The 21,492-nt window shown below is 39.4% G+C and overlaps 1 protein-coding gene across 5 annotated transcripts in view; it reads right to left on the bottom strand.

Annotated features, from left to right (window-relative positions):
* Positions 1-18,276, bottom strand: part of kif21a (kinesin family member 21A) — a 56,860-nt gene extending 38,584 nt beyond the window's left edge. For 3 of the 5 annotated variants that reach the window (XM_084365281.1, XM_084365280.1, XM_084365279.1), the window contains exon 1: positions 17,775-18,276. In XM_084365281.1, coding sequence (XP_084221407.1) covers positions 17,775-17,818 — 44 coding nt within the window. In that variant the 5' untranslated portion in view covers positions 17,819-18,276. The remainder of the gene's footprint in view (positions 1-17,774) is intronic. The other 2 variants (XM_084365282.1, XM_084365283.1) reach the window with 1 other exon arrangement.
* Between the last annotated feature and the right edge of the window lie 3,216 nt (positions 18,277-21,492).

The raw sequence follows: 21,492 nt of genomic DNA on the forward strand, positions 1-21,492 counted from the left end.
ATTATCTTCCATGTCAAATTCACCGTATTTAACCAATTATAGTTTCCTCGGCCTGTAAGAGGAAATCTAATCCTTTCCAGTAACCACAAGGGGGGTCTTTGTTTCAGACAATTTAGCTCACTAATTGGGTGTGTAATCCTGTCTGTCTCTCCCACAGCACGTTCACACCCGGGAATCTGATGGCATTTCCCAAATTTGTTCTCTTTTCATCACACAACAGAAAGAATATTCACTGTACCATCAGGGTTTTGGAGGAGATTTATTTCTCATTAATGCAAATATTAATATTACACTCATTCTATAATAATTACCAAAGAATTTGCCAAAATTGAGCTGTTTTTGGAGGGAAATTGTTATATTTCCTTCACATAAATAGTCAACATTTCAATTATATTAGAAACTTTCAAATGTAAATGTATATTTATTTAAATACTTTTACGTACTTTAATACGTTTCATTTTAGTTTATTTCATTTTAATTAAAACAAAGTGAGTTGTTGTTTTGAGGAAAATCTGAGAATTATTCTTGCTAAAATTGTGTCAACCAGTCTCAATTGTAGGCAAGGACGAAGATTTCATGTCACCATTATCCTGTCCAACATAAATACAATTCACGATATTATCCCAGTAATCATCAAAATATTCTTAAAACTTCAAAATAAAAACTAAAATTGCACTAAAACACAGTGGAATCACTTTTTTTCGTATATTTTGTTCAGAAACAAATTTTTTGCATCACAGATAGGACATGCATGTTTGTTTGTTTTTTAGTGAAAAACAAACAGTCAAAATAAATAAATGCATAAATAAAGGATATATAAATGGTGATAACCTCATCTCCCTGTCGCTTTGTTGTTTGGAATCCATAGTATTTAGACACATTTGATTTTACTTATTTTTGTGAGGGGATACAATGAGCAAGCCATGCCTTCAGCCATGGTGAACCTAAGCCAGGTTTAGGCAATTCAAAAAAAATAAAAAAATAAAATAAAATCAGGAAACCAATACAGGACTGTAAAAACTGTGTTTTTTATTGTGATCCTCAATAAAAAACTTTCAGTAATTATCATCCATGATGACTGAAGCCAAAGTGGTCAAATTTGTAAACTGCATAGTAAACTGAGCATCACTGTATCAATGCAAGAACCATAAAAAACAGTTGTGGTGACTTGTCCGTTTTAGGGGCGATGGATTTTGAGTGTTTGGGGAGGAGCTCAGGTCAGAGGTCAGGTGAGGGTCAGAGTCAAAGGTCATAATGTCTCCGCAGCAGAGACTTGACGTCTGGCCATCATCAGCCAGTAACAGATTCAGATACAAACACAAGAGGATCTAAAACAACAGAAAGTTTTCTGGGGCTCTGTATTAAACAAGATGACAGTTTGGGTTCAAGTCTGTCTATAAACATCAGCAGTTTTTGTCTGTACTTTCTAAAAATGTTGCCCATTCACAGCTTGTTTTTGAGCTGTTGGCGTTCAGTTATGAACCGGAGCACGCTCAAACCTGCTGCCACACCCCCTCCTAATCCCTCGAACCCCCTACAAACCTCACTGCACTCAATAAATCATTACGGGTGCCACACATGGCTGCAGGGGCGGGTGAGGGATATACAGCAACAGCAGAGGTGTGAGAGTGTGTGAAACTGCAGTCTGTGATTTCCTTTCAGCTTCGTCTACAGTTACACTTCTTATCCAGCTGTCATCATAGAAAAAAGTCCAAGTAAATTATTGAAATGTAGCTAAAATTAAACAAGATTTATGGACGTGTTAAAGAAAGGTGGCGCCAAATAAATGCATTTCTTGCATAGTAGTCATCAGTAGTGACAGGCTTAATTATTGCATGTATTAGTATGTGGATAATCAATTAATAGATTTGAGCAATTTTTAAGACAAAAAAAGTCAAACTTTTTCAGCATTCCAGCATCTTAAATATAAATATATATCCGGTGTATTTCCTCCTTTATGGGAATAACTGAATTTCTTTGGGTTGTGGACAAAACAAGACATTTAAAGGCACCAATTTGGGCTTTGGGAATCACTGATCTATGTTTTTCAACAAAAATGTCAAACTTTTGCTGATTCCAGCTTCTGAAGTGTGAGGATATGCTGCTTTTCTTTTGCATTTATGACAGTAAAGGAGGAGTCTTTTGATTTTGGCCATTTGGTTGGACAAAAGAAGCAATCTGAAGATGTCAATTTGGGCTCAGGGAAATAAACTGTGATGAGCATTTCACAATTTATGTTTATTTTTACATTTGAAAGACTAGATGATTCATCGATTAAAATGGCTCTTTGAAACTTCTGTGTTGTGCTGGAAGCCAGCCGTTACTTTATGTTAGTGGACTCTAATGCTGAAACCAATGTTAGTTCTGTTAGCAGAGCAGAGAGAGGCACTGATCCAAGGTACTCGAGAACATAGAAATCCCCAGTCCAGCAGCATTACACAGCTTAAATCATCTAAAGGCTTGTATAGGAAATCAAGAGATGGGGAAGGTCTCGTTTTGCATGCCATGCTACAATCTGCTCACACATGGACAATCAAAAATTGATTGGTTGATACATGTTATTGTAATGTGCTACAAATTAGTGGAAAAAACAATGAAAATAATCATTATCTGCAGCCATATTGCAGACAGAAAGCAGTACTGCAGAGAACCTGACTGAGGAGGATAAAATAAGATTCAGAGCAACCTTTGTTCATGCACACAAAGCCAAAACTCAAAGCCACACACAAAAGCTGTAGCTCCACTCGCAGTGGTCACTGCAGACTGGAGAGTAAACAGGCCGGATCTTGTTGTGCAGATTTGCTGAGAGCAGCAGTGAAGCAGCTTGGGATGATGTCACCTGCCACAGTGCTGCCCACTCAACTTTAAGCACAATGTCTCACCGTCCTTCACAGAGGAGACAATTAAGCGTGTGTGAAGGACGGAGAGACAGAGTGTTTGCAGAAGAAAAGAGAGGTAATGATAGAGAAAGAGTGTGTGTTTCTTTGTCACACACTTGGCTCGATGCCACACACTGCAGGCGGACGTCTACATGCTCCTTGAAGCTGTAGTGAGGCAGCAGGGACAGAGGAGCGTTGATAGGGCAGCTGATTGCTCCGAGGCCGTCAGCCTTCATCTGTTTCCTTTCTCTTTTTTCACTCACTACAGGAAACATTTTTAACAAGACATCATGTGCCAGAAGGGTGGGGTTTACCTTTTCAGCTTATTACACAATGATAATTCAGAACTGGTCAGGTAACTTGTAAATGTACTTAAATGCCTTTGAAGCTCCTTGCTGCAGTTTGTCTTAATCATCCTGTCAATCACTGTCCAAAAAGACAAACCCTGCACATCTGCCCTCGGGTCCTTGGAAGCTTTTGAAAATACAACATAACTTGTGTGTGTGAGGCAACAAAGATCCCAAAATCAAGATAAAATAAAGAGCAGGAGGTTCATTTCTACACCACCTTCAAAATCAGACATGACAGGGTCACTGACTACATCCGGCATCATTGTGAATAAAAAAGGACAGGTCAGCTCACTGGTATGGCAGTATTATTATTTGTTTGTCTAATTTTAAGTGTTTTTCATTGTTTTGTTAACATAAAAATTGGACCTGTATGCCCTGATAAAGTGGTTAAATGTGACCTTTTGTAAAAAAATTTTTAAACATATCAATTATTATCGATATCTACAGATATGAAACTTCACTATCATAATTGACTTTTCAGCCATACTGCCCAGGCCTAGTTCTGGCTTTACCTTGCCTTTTAAATTGCATTCCAGGGCATCTTTTTCATTAATCTTCTCCAACGTTTAGACGAAAACAAAAAATACAGCACAGTATTTTACTACACTGTATTTCTACTGCCATCCTTAAAAGACTGCATGGTGGCAGTGGTGAGATATTACACGTAAATGCAGAAAAACATCCTCAGCAGTACAGCAGGGATTAGTTCAACAGAGCTCAGCTGATGTGTATGTCACTGGGGGGGGGGGGGGGGAGATGTGTGAGCAGGTTTGAAGAGAAAGACTTAACACTGTGGGAGCTGGAATGATATCTGGGTTTCACAAAGCTGTGAAAGACGAGTCGAACGAGGCGCCTCACTGTGCAGAAGCAGGACATTAATATAAACAACACAGTCCTGAATTTTACAGTATGTTTGCTGACTACTGCAGTTTGGCTGCGGACTCATACATGACAGCACCGCAAAAAAATTAAATCATAAATAAAAGAACGAAAGAAAGGAATCTACAACCACACAGAATTTGAAATAAAACTGTCTGCAGTGCCAAAGCAGAATAGATGCATGACAAAAATCCTCTGCGGCTTTGGTGGATGCTTTAAAAGTGCCTTGCAGTTTAATGAGACGGTACATTTTTAGTATCAGAAACGCTGCTAGAAGTGGTTTCATGCTCTGCTCAGTCAGCCAGACGGGACCACCTACTGCAGCAGACAAAGAGCTGCGAGCACCGTCTACTTTCACTGAACAGCAGGCCTCAGACGAGCTGCAGGAGAAAACCACAAACACATGAAACCTCTGCATCAGTCAGACACGAATCCATCACGGACAAAAGCTTTAACTTCCTATCTGTAGAAGTTCAATATTCACTAATATTACACCAGTATGTCTTTATGTCTGTACAGACTGTACTCTGCGTGACATGAGGGATGTGGTTGCCATGGTGACCGGCAATGGAAGCCAAGAATTAAAGTCATAATCCGATCCCAGCAGGATATAATGCTGCTCTGGCCGACTAAAAGATGGCAGGAGGAGGGGCATCACAGAGACGAACCCAGTCAGCGTCCCGCCACCCGTCACACACTTCAGGATGAGGGTAATTCACTGCCAACCCAACTAGTGAAGAAAGCCACAGCATTTTCTCTGTGCCACCATCATCAAAAAGGCTTTAATCGTATAATTATTTCTGACCTACAGGGGTAATTTTACCTCTTTTTTTAAGTGTAACCACTTAGTCAGGCTTTATTTATACACTGTTAATTGCGTAAAAAGCTGCCAACTAAGTCTGGGTTAAACGTCCAACTTATGTTTAGAGGATATGAAATATTAATTCTCTCAAGGCTGAGTAGGAAAAAAGATCTTTCCATCAAGATCTATGCATATTCCCTGAGAAATTAAGAAAAATGTAAGAAAAACACAAAAAAAAAAACATCCTCCATCCAAGTTTTGTGGAAAATTCATTCAGTAGTTTTTGTGTAATCCTGCTGACAAATCAACAGACAACCAAACGGACATGGGTGAAAACATAACCTCCTTGGCAGAGGTAATAAAACATTAGTTGTACATCATCTGTATAACACACACACTCTACCCTTCGGCCCTCATTTCAGACAGAAAAAAATATATGTTTATGGTTCTAAAAATGTCAAACATCCTTAATGCCACAGCCCTAAGGGAAGTGGGAGGGTGGATACCCGAGTAAGTATCAAAACCTTAATTTCTTTTTCTCATCACTTCAACATAAACAAAAGGTTGTTTAGGCAACAGACTTCACAAACATGACATTAGCGCACAGACTTATCCTGAAACAGGTAAAAGCTCGCCCCTCTCTGCAAAGACAAAGAGAAGGCTGAGACTTTATTCCCTAAAGAACGTCACTCTTCTAAGTCTTTACTTTAGATCTGATGGTTTTAGCCTGGTACAATCCCGCTGTAGTAAAGATATCCAGAAGTGACACACTGGCCTTGTGTGGTCACAAAAGTACAAAATTGTGAGCCCAAGTAACAGAAATCGTATCAACACAACTTTGAAAGGAAATGGTTAGACTGGTCATATGAAAGATGCAAATCTTAACTTGCAATTTACTTATTAAAAACTTAGTTATGGCATATCGAACCTCAACCCATTGATCTTGGCACAACAAGCATGTTGCATGCTTTTTTGCTCACTGGCGCTAAATCGAGACTGTTTTATTTGGATCTTATATGGCTGGTTATGTTTAAACAACATGTAACATCTAAAAGGTTTGGCTACTTTTGTCAAAGAGTTTTGTTGAAAATGGGTTTATATTTATCGACGTAAGATATTAAAAAAGGTAATGTTTGCTTTCAATGTAAGATATCATATTTGTTCTAATCAATCTAATCTAATCTTCTAAGCAATAAAAGTTTAGAATGAGTGGGAAAGAGCCATTTCTGTTTTATTGTAACAGGCAAAAGCTGTAACCACTCAGTTGTCCACCTCCTGATTACTAAGCAGAGCAATGTCAACTAAACCAAACTTCAAACTTAGCCACATTTATTCATAAAATGGTTTATCTCGACAGACTTGTTACTGGGTGTGTTTCACAGCAACAGTTAATACACAAAACAAACTCATCACAAATTATCACGAGGTCAGAGCTGGCAAACACAAGACTCACACCCAGGCCTCTGTCAGGACACACTGCCTGTGTTTTATAATCTACACACCATGCTCATGGAGCTCTGCTGCTGACCTGAGCTCACTGGTTCATCTTCCTCTAATAAAGCTTTGGACATGCATGGATATCCCACTGATCCTCAAGCCTTTTGGAAAATGTGCTTTCAAAAACAAACAGGGCTGCAGCGAGTCCCCGTGGCACGCTGATAACGGCTTTACTGCTTCCTGCAGGTCAGGGGTCAGGGAGCAGACCACCCCATCATTATCGGGGGCGGGGAGGGGAGGTGAAGGTTAGGCAACAGGAGGTGTCAGCGAGGGATCATCTGTAGTTGTCAACATGGAGAGGAAAAACTGTCAGGCGGGCTGGGGTCAGTGTTAGAGGGTACATGGAGCTGTTCTTCCTCTCAGTGGCACATTTTTCAGTACAGTTGGTGAAAAACATCATTTGGTGGTCATGTTAGTGGGAAACAGTGAATTTAGCAGCTTACTGTGTTTCTGACATATCTCACGTCACTCACAACTAATTCTGTATTTTGTCATTAGCACTGGCTGCTCTGTTAATTTAGCCTGAAGCTTAGATAGCCAGCTAACAGCATATGCCAAAAAGCAGCTGTCTATTCAGGTTAACTGCGCTGACTCCTCAAGATAGTCTAAGCCGAAGAAGAAATAACACCAGTACTAAAGATAACGTCAGGCTTTTTAAAATGCAGTCTAAATGTAGTGTTTCATTACAGGCCTACCTATAATTACCCACAATTAAAAGGTTTATTTTCCTGAAACTTTCACTTTTTACATTTTATTTTGATTCATATTGAATATCTAACCACAAACGTTTGTGCCAAATACGATCAGTCCCTACTGTTTCTCTTCAGTTTGCTTGGAAGAAGGCCATGACCCATAATCTTCAGTCTCTTCCTTGCTGTTTCGTTCACACCTGCCACAACAAATCTGACTGAAGCGTAAAATGTCCCACAGTTTTGATCCAAACAATGCCTTGTGTGAACATGGTCACAGAATAGATTCACATTACAGAAAAATGATTGTTCAGTGGTGTTTATAAAGCTCCCTCTTTTTCCAGCCTGGTTGAGACACTTTATTTGTGGATACATCACTGTGCTATGAATGATGCGTCCTTTTCAGGAGTGGAAACACTCACACAAATACTCCCACACATCAAAACTAATATAAGAGGTGTTTAATTAAAAATGGATCATCTAGCACAACAAATAAACTCTTACTACCTGGCATGACTAATATAGGGCTGGCAATGTAATGATGACAAGCATCTCATATAACAGAAGTACAGCCTCAAAACTACACACTAACAGTGACTAACAGTCACGGGTATTAATACAAGACAGATGTCATCTGCAAGGCTCCAGACTAAGATTTTGTGCTGGTTGCCCTGGTGCGTCTTAACCTTTTCATTTAGGTGCACCCAATAACAAATTTGAATATCATTTCTTAACAAATTATGTAAATGATTGTTAACAGGAATACAAGGTGCAGATAAAGATGTTTTATTTGATTCACAGCACATGCAACAATACATTCTGGAAACATCAAAAGTTATTATACATTTTTTTAAATCTGACCTACTGTCACAGAGGAGTAATGAAACCAGAATATTTTCACATTTAAGATGCTGGAATCAGAGAATTTTTACTTTTTCTTACAAAATTATTCAAACTGCTTATTTATCAGAAAAAGATGCAAATAATTTAATAGCTGCCAACTGTAAATGATACTGTAAATCAAATTATTGATGTAGCTCTAATTTTGTGCAGGTATTAATTCGCCTACACTAGAGAGAAGACAGTAAATGAGTGGGTAGAGAGATGGTGAACAACATGCCACAAAGGTCACGGGCTGAATAGAAAGAGTGGATTCATGGTCACACTCTCTTTGTACACTACTTCAGCATTTAAAAGCCTAATGTACCTGAGATTGAATAGATGGGTTGGCCACCAAAAAACAAAGCAACATTTTTTATGTCGAGTTCAGGGACCCTTTGTTTTGTCCTTTAGCACAGATGATGAGCTCCAACCAGAATGGCAGCAAATATCGAACACCTGTTATAGCAAGCTTTGTCTGTACATCTACACAGTCATCAATCAACTACTACTGCAAGTTCAGTCCAGACTTCTTAAGAATTCACCACAGACAGAAAATGAACATGATATCATTCAATTTACTATAGAAAAGAAGGAAAAAATCACAACACGTTATGTTATGTGAACTTTCCTCAAAGACTTCACTTCACTGCCCAAATCACAGAGTCAGTCCTGGACTGCAGTGTCATTCAACCATGCAATGTTGACACAGGAGTCCCATCTCTGTGTCAACTACAGGCCAGTGACACAAAAGCTAGCCATGAAAATGTGAAGAGAGAGAGTGTGAATGTGTGTATGTGTGTATGTGTGTGTGTGTGTGTGCACGAGTGGGTGAGGGACACATCAGCCAGCCGCCATCTGCAGCTTTCAAGGCAGCCCGATAGCAGATAATAGGTTAGGTAAACAGTCGAGGTCGAGTGGAAGTCAGCTCGGCTCCACATTTAACTGTTTGCGTCTCCGTCAGATAAATTATTTAATTTTTTCTTGCCATTATTTACCTGTGGGTGGCCAATCAACACCCACCACCTACGTTGAGGGTTCACACCTGCAGCAAAATTCAAATTACTAACACCTCATTAATATGCAGATTCACACAGCTGCCACATGATGCCAGCAGGTGGTGAGGGTCATTTGCATTCGCTGCCTTCAGCACCGTTTAATCCACGCCTGCTTTTTAGGTGCAAGACTGTCTGACGCAGAAAGGTGTCTGACAACCTCATTGTACAAAAGCTGTGAAGATGTTGTATTGTTAAAGTGGCTGCACACAGACCATGATCTTAAGGTGTTCATCATCAATTTCACTAGGGCTGCACCTAACGTTTATTTTCCCCCTATTGATCTGTTGATTATTTTCTCAATTAATTGATCAGTTGTTTGGTCCATAAAATGTCAGAAAATGGTGCAAAACATCAATCAGTGTTTGCAAAAACCCCGAGATGACGTCCCAAAGATATTCAGTGTACTGTCATAGTGAAGTAAAGAAAGCAGAAAATATTCACATTTAAAAGCTCGACTCAAAGAAAAATGTATCAAACAATTATCAAAAGAGTTGGCAATTAATGTAATAGTTGCCTAGTAATTGATTAATTGTTGCAGCATTAAACGTCACAATATTATCATTATTTACGATGAATCATCAGGGTGACATCTTCAAATACTATTTTGTCTGAATAAAGAGCCCAAACCCAAAGACATACATTACATTAATATTTGGTATTTTTGCCTGAAAAATAAGTGAAATAATTAACCAATTGTCAATACGACATATGTTGTTATCACGATATGAGACTATATATCGTCTATCGAAGTAGGGCCTATTTGGTCAAAAGTATCGTGATATTTGATTTTGTCGCCCAGTCTTAACATTTATGAAGTGCTTTTGAGGGGATTTCCAAATCTCATCCAAATTAAACCCTTGATGTCGCGATACAACAGATTTAACCTCAGATATCAAATTTAATGGACAGACAGACGCAGCCTAATTATGCAGACCAGCTCACTTAACATAGAATATGCCTCCCTACTTATTAACTACAGAGACAGCCTCTTAACATAAATAACAAGGTGGCAGCTCACTATGCAAACAGAGCTATTTGTGACCGTCTGAGGCCTATTTGTGACGTTCTGCTGGCAGTTTGATGGTGGAAGTTAAGTTACATCCACATCCTATTCATGGCACCAGCTCCACATTTAGACTCATCCCTTTTGCCGAGGCCTTAACTGGACTGATCTGTACAGAGAGGAAAAGGCTGACAACACAAACTGAGGTGTGTTAAAATGAAAACCGAAGCAAGGAGCAAGATAATGAAAAAAAAAGAGAAAAACAAAGGCAGCAGCTGAGAGAACAACATACTTGCATGGGTGTGGTGTGCATGTAAACTACTCTATAATTACATCCAATTTATTCTGCATGACCTGCTTGTCTCCCAAGTGCTACATAATGGGGTAAAGAGGATGAGGGAGGAAATCTGTTGTCGTAAACCTGTCCACATGTGGTGCGTATGGCCCCCTGCGTCAGTGCAGATGCGTCTGGCAGAAATGCGCTGACTCTGTAGAGGTCGTGATATAGATAACTGAGGTCTTCAAGCAATGCTGCGGCCAGTCGAGTCTATTTTGGGGCAAGTTGGATATAAGTGTAGGCTATGCTTGGTATCGTCTTGGAATGGAAAAGCCTTCTGTCTAGAAAGAGGGTCATGACGGTTTAAACACTGGAAATGTATCAGGGCTTCACTCAAATTACTGTGTTACAGGGCAGCTTGTCACCATGACAAAGTCAGTTACTAAAAATACATTTTTGAATATCTGATCATTGCTGCTACAGGGAATCTTCCTACTGGACAGAGAGGTCTGGAGTCCTGACACAGAACTTCTCTCAACTCTGATTAGGACGTTTGCAGGGCCGCGACCAATATTCTTGGATACATTTAGTGTGGTCTGTATAAAGCTTCTCAGAGATCCAGATGTTGTTTTCAGACTGCTTGTTTGGTGCAACCTACAGTCTGATACAGATATAGGTCATTTCATATCCAAATAATAAAACATATCATAATACAACACATTTTCTGTAATGTGAATAAGGAGTTTATATAAATTTACCACATGGAAAGGCCTATTCTTAGTACATTTTGAATTACAAACTTGACAAACGTAAGATACTTAATCAAATTTGATTATTTTTCTCTTTTCATTTAGAGCCTTTGAGCATATTGTTAATTAAGCATGTAACAAAATATATACAAAATGTATAAAATATAAAAAGGTGTCGATTCAAATGTTTTAGTCTGTTGTGCAAACCAGTCTGTGGCACAATTAAAAGGTTTTTCTGCTCCATGTCAAGACTTTTCATACCCAAACCACATCCATGTAACAGAAGTAACCCCTCTTTTAGGTACACGATCATTATGTTTTTGTCTTGGCTGCTTGGAGTCTCTCCTGTTCAGAATTTCCCCATTCTATGTCACTTTCCTCCGTGTTTGTTTGTGTTGCCTTTAAGCAAATTTCTTGCCTTCATCCATGATGTGCTGAAGAAGGCAAATGGTCATCCAAATGATGAAAAATATTGCGTTGTGAGTGTTATTTGCAACACAATCAAACAAAGAATAGAGCATTGTCATATCGCACTAGTCTGAACTATAAACTTACTGATTTTATGAAGATATATAAAAGAAAAAAGTGGCAAATCTTCACATTTTAGAAGCCGGAGGCAGAATATGTTACTAATACTAATTGACTTACTGACTAATTGCTTAAGCTGTATAGACTATATATCAACTAAGCCAACAATGTTGATAAATGATGATTCAAGTCATTTGTCAAATAGAATGGCTCACATTCACTGGTACCAGTTTCTCTTATGGCAGGATTTGCAGTTTTTTTCTGTTTTGTACCATTGTAAGTGAGTATTTCTGGGTTATAGTTGTTGGTCAGGCAAAATAAGCAAACCAGAGGAGTCACCTCAATCCCTGGATGCTTGTAAAAGGACATTTGTGACTTTTTTTTTTTTTTTTTTTTACATTTTATGGACTAAACAGGCTTGCACTTATGACAGCTCATAAGAGTATCAGCTACAGACTTGATTACATGTAGCAGCATATATACCTATCACTACTCGAGCGGCTTCACTATAAAATAATATTGACTTGCAGCCTAAGTGCCATAAAATACAAAGTGAGTGATGTAAGGTCAGTTTATCTTACACTGTAACGAGTTGAGTCTATTCAAAGCTCCGCTCTTCACTCTCCTCCTCCAACTAGTGCTGTAGGCGAAGTAGGTGTTATTCATAGCTTCCGTCTGGGTAACTTGGCTAACACTTTAACACTTTGGCTAACACTTAAAAAGACAAGTGGCATGTGTGGAGCAGTAATACAGCGCGATGTGAGCTCCCCTCAGGCAGCTTCTCTGATAAAAGAATGAGGATCATAGCATGAGGATGCGCTGGATGGAAACAACAAAGGTCACGCCAACAGTCATCGCTCCAGACAAAAGCAACAAAGAGAAAAGCCAACTCCCCGACGGCACTGTGGAACAAAATCCTAGTAGAATCTCTTTTTACGGTTCGGACTGATGGTTTAAATATTCAGGGTTGGTGAGGTTGTTAGTCCACATGAAATAACCATGTACAGCGGTTCCTGCTGTTTGTTATGCATTTACATTTTGTATTGTAAATTTTGAATTTACCCATTTATTTATCTGTCCATTCATCTCAGCTTTTATTCTTCTATGTACCCAGACATACTGTTATTATTGGCCTTAAGATGCCTGCCTGTGTTGTTCAATGACACGACACACACACACACATAAAAAGTTGTAAAACTTGCTAAATTAGTCCACCAGGGACCAAAGTCAACCAAATCTGGAAAGTAATTTACTAATTTTGATGCTCTCAACATTTATTTTACTTTCATTCTGCTTAGGTGGCACACAAAACAACCTGGGTTCTGTAACTAGGCCTAAAAGGCAGAGAACCCTGTATTGAATGTAAATACTGTGTTTCATATAGGCCAACAGAGTACAGATTTCCCCCTAATACTATCAGCAAGTGTTTAACACGAATACTTAGCTTAAATAAATTCCCTGTCAGAAAACTTTAAACAGCAGAGAGGGGAATAAATATCACACCAGACTAATAGTAACAACAATAAGAGGAAATAGAGAACAACTTGAGACCAACACACACTTATACACACACAGATTCACAGCACCATGGGTCAGCGGCTAACTCCTGACAGACTGGCCTGGCTCAGTGGATGTGAACAAAGCACAAGGTCTTTAGAGAGGCTTTGGACCTGGCGGGGCTTTTGTGTTTGCATGGTGATGCCATGGGTAACCAACATGCATCTGAACGTAACATATCTGAGCTCCCACTGGTCCTCTGCCAGTCCTCTACAGGCCCTACCCATGGTACTTTCTGCTCAGATTAGTATCATACTCGAAAAATAATCAGGGTTTAGCTTTTGTATGTAAATCCTGACAAAACCCAGAAAATGTGTTATGTTTTTTAAAAAATATATAGTGCTATTTTCATTTAAGACTTAAAATCAGGGCTGCAACTAACAATCATTTTCATCACTGATTGATCCTTTGATCATTTGATTAATTCATTAATTGTATGCTCCCTAAAATGTCAGAAAATAGTGAAACATGTCTATCTAATCTAATAGTTAACAACTACTTGATTTGTTGCAGCTCTACTCAAAATAAGTATATTTGGGCTATATATGGACTGTTTGAGTCCTTATAATTGCTTTAAAATACACAATTTCTGAACATTTGTACAGGAATTGTACTCTTTCTCCGTGTTTTCCAGTTTTTCAGTCATTTTGCACCCCATGTATCCTCCCCAGTTGAGAGGCCCCTTGCCTCTGTTGGCACTGTAAACCCCCACAGCTATTGTCAGCTGTTGTCTCTTGTCATCTGCGTTACGGCCCGTTCTGGTCATTAAGCAATAGCAGATATCTGCTCTAATCGTGCAGCTCATTTTAACAAGCTTTTTCGCTCACAGTTAACCCTGTCTCCACAGTTGGCTCGTGAGCTTCAACCTGGGGCTTAGTCTTAGCCACTTATACCAGTTGCTGCATGCCTCCATGTCATTACATTAAAGTACGCCTGTAACTTAAGCCTTAAGAGGTTTACGGGCCTATTTAATTTCATTATCGTCATTGTTATGCCCTTCAGCTGACCATCAACAAGTCCTTACAGGGCAAAATAAAAAGAAAGAAACTGAATTTTCATGATGCGTTACGTCTTTTAATTTCTCTTCTTCTTCATGTGGTTTGAGAGCTTGGCAACATCAGCAAAACAGCAGCACACAAAGTTGTTAGAGCAGAAATAAACAGCATAAGTCGGTCCTTCTCGCTTTGATCTGCACTGCTCATCTGTCATCGCTGTGAAAATGAATGATAGCTGCTTTATGTTTGTTGTATAACAGCAGCAGGCAGGTCTGACAAGTCCTCCTGAGCCCTTCCCCTCAATGTACACCGACCATTTAAGACAAACTATTGTGACGTCTTGCACTGTGCAAATAAGCCGACTACAGTACAAGCCGTACACTGTAGCCAGGGAGCTGCACTGTGCAACTCTTTCTCAACATTCAGCCTTTCTGTGCATGGGTAAACACATACTATGGATGCAAATACATATGGAAAGCAAGTGTTTAGAGCTTTGCGTCCTTTGCGGATGTCTGAAAGAACAGGACAGTTTCTGTCGAGATAAGCTGGGGTCTTAAACTGATTAAACAAACTCGAGTGGACCTCTCAGTCCTTATGCAACCCTGTTTAAGGTAGTATGCAATCTGGGATCAAGCATTATGGCTTAAAGTGCATTTAAAATCACTGGTCTCTCAGATAAGCTCCACACTGTTTCCACTGCATTTACATTTTGTTGACACACACCTACTCCTGCGCACTAGAGAAGTAAGCACAGACAAATAAACTGGAGCTTGTTGGATTTTAAGCAGCTGAGAGAATGGACTGTCACACCCAATTTGAACTGGTTGAGCACGTGCATGGCGAGACTTGTCAACAGTCCTGACAAACTATTTTGCCAGTTGGTTGCATTTACAACATGCCACTGCAAAACCATCACTAAGGCGAAGAGGAAAGCAATGTACTAATTACAACACTGGTTTTACAGGCATCATTATGTCCCGAACGCTTCAAAATTGTAGATCGTTAGTAGGAGTCTAGAGCCTAAAACTGCCCAAAATATTTTACTCACAGGGATCAACTGTACTTAGTTGTCAGGGGACATTTTAGAAAGAGAACTAGTTTTACTTATGGCAGGGTGCTAAATACAGGGCTGTGATTTTAGTTCCTGGAACAAGAACACAAAACATCCATCTATTACTGGATAAATGCTGTCCACACTTTAACTGCAATTTGCATGTCTTAGAAAGACTCTTTTAGAAAGTGCAAGTCATTTCAAACACATACTTACTGTATACCCAGTTTGGATAAACATGTATTTTTGGTTTTAGTTTGTGGTCATAAATTGTTTGAACTTCACAGCAAACATCCTGTATCATAATTATAATAAATTGGCTCATGTCATTTATGTTGATTCAAACACATCACACATTAGTTCAGCTCTATGATCAGTTCTGAAGCTCTAGTTTGTGGTCTTGTCATGTTGCATTTCAATATATTCTAAGAATCAGTCCAGTACAACAACATCAACACAATAGCATTGTCATGATCTTTCAAGTCATTCAAAGTCCTAGACCTGTCAACATGACTGAAGGCACAGCTTGCCCATCGTATCCCCACTAAAAAAGTAAAATCAGATGTGTGGAAACAGATTCCAGCCTAAAGAAAAACAGGGACACCTCAAATCTGACAAACATCCAGCTCTGAATCGCATTTATTTTGGCCAGGATAATAGTGAAATTAAATTTTCATGCCATCTCATGCCTACTTGAGACTATCTTGAGACTATCTTGAGACTTGGACTAAATAACTTTAGTCACATGTCTGATTTTCACAATTAATTGATTGATCGTTCAGTCTATAAATGTTGAACAACTGTGAAAACTGCTCATCACAATTTCCCTCCGCCTAAAAGATATCTTCAAATTGCTGCTTTTTTTTTCAAACCAACAGTCCAAAACCCGTGGACTCTTCATTTACTGTCATAAATGACAAAGAAAAGCAGCAACGCCTTACATTAGAGAAACTGGAACCAGCACAAATGACTGAAATTGAATCGATTGATGATAAAAATATACGTTAGAGCTCTACTTTGCAGCATCAGAGGGATAAACAGAAAGGCTCAAGCAGATCTCCTGCTGGACTCTATGTTGGGCAAATCACCTGACAGCAGTACAGACGCCGGAAGAGTACGTGGCACACTTAAATCCCCACTCAGATACTGGTCACTCTGGTAGATATCATTGATTTGTGCTTTGCAGATTGCTCCAGAGACCATTTTGTCACTAAGCACTGTAATTCACTTTGGTATACTTACTTTAACTTAACCTTCATGTTCTACTCTGCTTCAGTAAGGCAGCCTGGTGGCTTCATACAACTCCCAAGATAACTTTTGCCCCTTTCTCAAATTAAATTGACATCTTTTGACACTGTCTGTGTCAAAATTGGTGTGTCCGTCTGTTTTACGAAGGATTTCACCCTGTATGACTGGTCTAGAAAGAAGCCCTTTTCTGCTAAAATAAACCTCTGCTGCAAGATTTATACCATGACATCACATCAACTATGTTTAAAAGCTACATATCTGAGATTAAAACAAACCCACCAAAAAACAACAAAATCATATCACGTCAGCTGCATCACCAGCATCAAAATGCAGCTTTTCCCCCATCCAAGAAGGAAGCTCTGGACAAATATGCTCCACACACAAACAATGATGATGCACTTTTGGGAACAAGTGCACATGAGGGTGTGTATTAGGAACACATGAGCAGGGACAAGATGGAAAACAAACAGATAAGGGGAGGGGGACAAGATGAATGCAACAATACAGCCATTATCTATCATTTCACAATCATCAAATGGTCTCTGCATGGCTTTGAATGAGAGACACAGAGGGGGAGACTGGTTTCCAATTATGCCACTGTCACTGTGCCACCTCACCAGCTGGGTGGGAGCGGCCTACTTCAGCACAATGGTACATTTAAGTGTATATACTCAGAGGAAAAGGAGCCTGATTCTCCCTTTTCTGCAAAAGTAAACGGGCTTGAATCACTGGAGCCACTGACAGTGTTAACTGGAGCTGCCCTGAACGGTCCACTGTCCTTTCCTTGAAACCTGGCTGTCAGTGAAGCTCTTCTTTCATCGATTAGCTGTCTCTCTGCAGGAGGCTTTGAGGAGAGAGGCCCAGCTTCAGGAGACACACAGGCTGATTGTCTCTCTCCCACCCTCCCCGTCTTTCTTTCTCTGATAGCTCAGCCGTTACAAAAGATGATATCATCCCTCTTCGTGCAGGCCGGAGGGTGCTGAAGACGGCCCCGTGTGTGTACACCTGTCCAAAGGGTGTGATGCTTCATGTTTTTTTGCAGAAAATGGGACTGTGCATCAGCAAATCTCAGCGGAGGTGAGCCACAAACAGACCGAAGATGTGCCCCTAAAAGCAGGCAGCAGCATCAGGAGTTTTTGTGGATGTGGGTCACAGTGCTCAAAGTGAAATGAGGCTGATAATTTATAGAAACAGTGAGTGAGTGGGTCAGCAGATGTTGCCTGTTGACCTGCAGGTGTTTGCTAGGCCCGCGGAACTGACTGACAGGTGGCACCGGGCAATTAAGACACAGCTACGCATTAAAAAAAAATTACAAGACATTTTAGCGACTTACCTCAGTGCCACTCGGACTGAGCTTTCATCCTGCCCCGTCGTCATGATTCCTCACACAACAGTCGATAGAAAAACAACCAAAAAAGGCGTATTTCTCTGTGTTGGCTGCTTGCCCTGGCAGAAGAGCGAGAAAAAAGTGCGCAGGACCGAGCAACGGAGCTGCTCACCTCGACTTCAGCGCCGCCATTAATGAAAAAAACAAAAAAACAAAACAAAAAAAATTATCTCAAGTGAGTTTTTTCAACCATGATATCAGCGAGGAGGCGAGGCGGTGTGTCCGCATGTCGCGACTACGTGCGCCGCATCTCTGCGCAGTCCGGCCCGGATGCTTCAGCTCCGGCTCGAGCTCCACATGCAGTCTGACGCCGCTGCCGCTGATAGGTGAGACATCCACGCGCGCGTCCACTCACACACACACACAAACACACACATGCACACACACACGTGAGTACCGCTTGATTCACGCGCCGCCGTGCCTCTCTCTGCTCCGTTTACGCACCGGGGAGGGAGCCGCAATGCGTCAGCAAGCCACGCCCTCTCCTGGGAAACGGCTGCGAGGTGACGTCATGACAAGGGTGCTGTGCACATTTTTGTAACAAAGTCAGAAAAACATTTTGATTTGGTAAAGATTCACAGGATTTATTATGTGATTTAACGTGCCATATACAGTTTAGTGTCAAATACATTGTTGCAACGGTGTACACCCAAATCAAAATAAATTATTAATTTCATTATAATAAATTGGATATATATTGAACTCAATCATTTCTATTGTACATAAATTAAACTGTTTAAACTCTCCCAACAGTTACCAGTTAAAAATGTGTATGAGTGTGCATTTGTGACACCATTTTGGGTTAAAGTTGTTAATATCTTGATTAACTGGTCTGGCTCAGCAGTTCCTCCCCCAAGTCTTTTTCTGTTATTATGGTTGGTCAGGTCACAGCCTCCAGGACCATCTTAAAACTCCAGACCTGAAAAACTGGACTGCATCCTATGAGTCTGTGCATACCAGACTAAAAAAGTACTGGTGGTGAGGGGACAACGCCCTGGGATCTCTTTTGGACTCATATAAAGACTGATTGGAAGTCATTACAGATCACCAGTGAGTGTGCTACACTTTTCTTTTATGGACTGAACTTTGTCACTTCCATATGTTCCTTTTTATACTTTTGTTTGTTTGTTTGTTTGTTTTATCATGCTTATTTTTCACTGCTTTACTTTTCTATATCCCATGTACAACATGGTCTATGCCAAGATCCTAGAGGATGAGGAGGAGTATGAATGACTTGCCTTGTTTTTGTACACTAAAAATTGCCGAAACTTAAAATTTAAATAACAAAAAAAAAAGTCTATGACTGTCTAAAACACATGAAAACTGTACTGCCAAATGTAAAGTCCCGCAGCACATTTTAATTGCTTAAACATCCATTATTTTTGTGTTATTTACTATAATCTTTTTACTTTATTGTAGTCTTATTGAAATTTTAGTCGTTTTGGCCATGTGATTTCTGTTTTGTTTGACCTGTGATATCAGATTGTTTTTCTTACTGTAACTGAACAAAATGTGCATCAGGAAATGTGACAACAAAAAATCTAAACTAAAGGTCCATTTACTAGCTTATGTTTTTAAGATAATAGTGTTATTTTACATGTATGGTTTATTAATATTGGAGGTGTTTTTAATCAGGATTTATTAGGTTTATTTATTTATTCTGTGACAGGGCATGAAGCGCATCCTGACACATACCTGCAGGTTAGTGCAATCTAATTTATACCAGAGTTCTTGAGTTACTCACTCAAGTGAACTTTCAGTGCCACCCTGTGGCTGTTGACCATAACTATTGTAAAGGGGTGCTGGAGAGGTTTTAAGAAGATTAAGTGGGAACTTTACATCAATTAAGGAAGTTTCCTTGGTTATTACGCAGAATGTCTTTTTGATTACAAACAGGAATTCAAGGACTCAATAAAGGTGCATTAGATATTTGTAAGATCAGTAGAGCAAGATATCCAGGGATGACAACTGACAACACCTAGAGTAGAGTCGGGTGGAGCCTATAATGGGTCATGAAACATAATAAATAAATGAAAACACCCAACTTTAGGCCCATTTTACTGTTTATTGAAACTAGCACAAATATCTCTGATTACACAAAAAAATACTTGTATATATCTGAAATTAACTGACACCTTTGGGTTATAAGGTGGGGCATATGTTTCCTTTTTCTTTTTGTAATAAATATTTATCTTCTTTGTTTCTCTTTAGTTGTTGCATCACTGTCAGGACTGAGAGTTTTCTTATAAACAGTATATTCATACTCCTACAAAATATTTATTTGGGTGTGCAATGATCTCTTGGTGTATGATATGTACTATGTATTATGTAAATCATACATCCCAGATTTAAGTCATATGTTTTTGTGGCTGTTGTTGGAGCTGCAAGTGGTTTAAAACAAACAGAAACAAAAGGTAGCAAAAGGTAATGGAACAAAGCAAGCCCAGGCTACATGTTAAGAGTTAGGTTAGTGTGTAAAGGCCTCCAGCACTCCACCCTACAACTTCCTGCTGGGCGATAATACCATCAATACAGGAGTCCCATTACAAACCTATCAAGTTACCAGCAGGCAAACTACAGGCTCACTAATGACCCAACACATGTCAGTGCATATTATAGTGAAGCCAAGCCAAAGACTGCATGCTGACCGCTTTACAGACACTGAACAGACTCTTCATCAAAGAAAATGTGTCACAGATGACAAAGTTTTCCTCCCATTCACTGCAGACCTGCACTTTGTGAATCAATAGATCTACAACTGTAATTTTTACACTCCAAATCAAACAAACTCTGCTTGGATAAACCTTTTGTTTTAGAAATACAGGTTACAAAATGATTCGGACGATTTGGCATGAAAACTTAAAACAACATTCAAAGGGCGGGTCCACCAAAATTATTCATAAAACATCATCACCATCAACTCTGGTGGCATCTAGCCATGCAGATAGTTTTTGTTTTCCAAGTTTGGAGATATTGTGTCATGGTGTCATTGTGTCAGTCCATTAACTATGTTTCATTGTGGTGGCAGAAATGTCAGAGGACACTTCAACCCCCTTGAAAGCTCTCTGCATAGGAAAAACACAAACAGTAGGAAAGAACATTGTTTTTAGGGCTAAAATATTAATGAATTAACCACTGAAGGGTTCATAGAAAATTGTTGGGCAATACTTTTGCTAATTCAAGCATCTCAAATATGCAGATCCAGTTCTTTCATTTGTCATGTATGATAGTAAACAAAGCAGACTTACATCCCATTATTTGTCGGATATAAAGAGCAATTTGAATGTTATAAAGTGCATTTTCCACTACGTTATGACTTCATTGTCATGGACAAAATGGCAGAACATTAATTACAAATGAATTGATCATAAAATCAGCTCTCATGGATTTGGTTTTTGTAATTTGGATGAAATGACCCTTTAAACCCCTCTAAATATTGCCCTACAACACAGCTAACACAGGAGCTATTTGTTGGTTCATTGCTATGTTCTAACAGTATTCTGACATGTACTTATACATTAAATACATATACAAATAAACAGCATGCCTACTGGCTACCCGAATGTAAAGCATCAAACAAAACCATAGGGTATACATGATAAATACTGACAGACACAATGTCACGGTTGACTTGTCTTCAATGTGCTTGTGTTTATTTCCTAAA

The sequence above is a fragment of the Pagrus pagrus genome (genome assembly GCF_965226575.1).
Source record: "Pagrus pagrus genome assembly, chromosome: 10".
Taxonomy (NCBI): Eukaryota; Metazoa; Chordata; class Actinopteri; order Spariformes; family Sparidae; genus Pagrus; species Pagrus pagrus.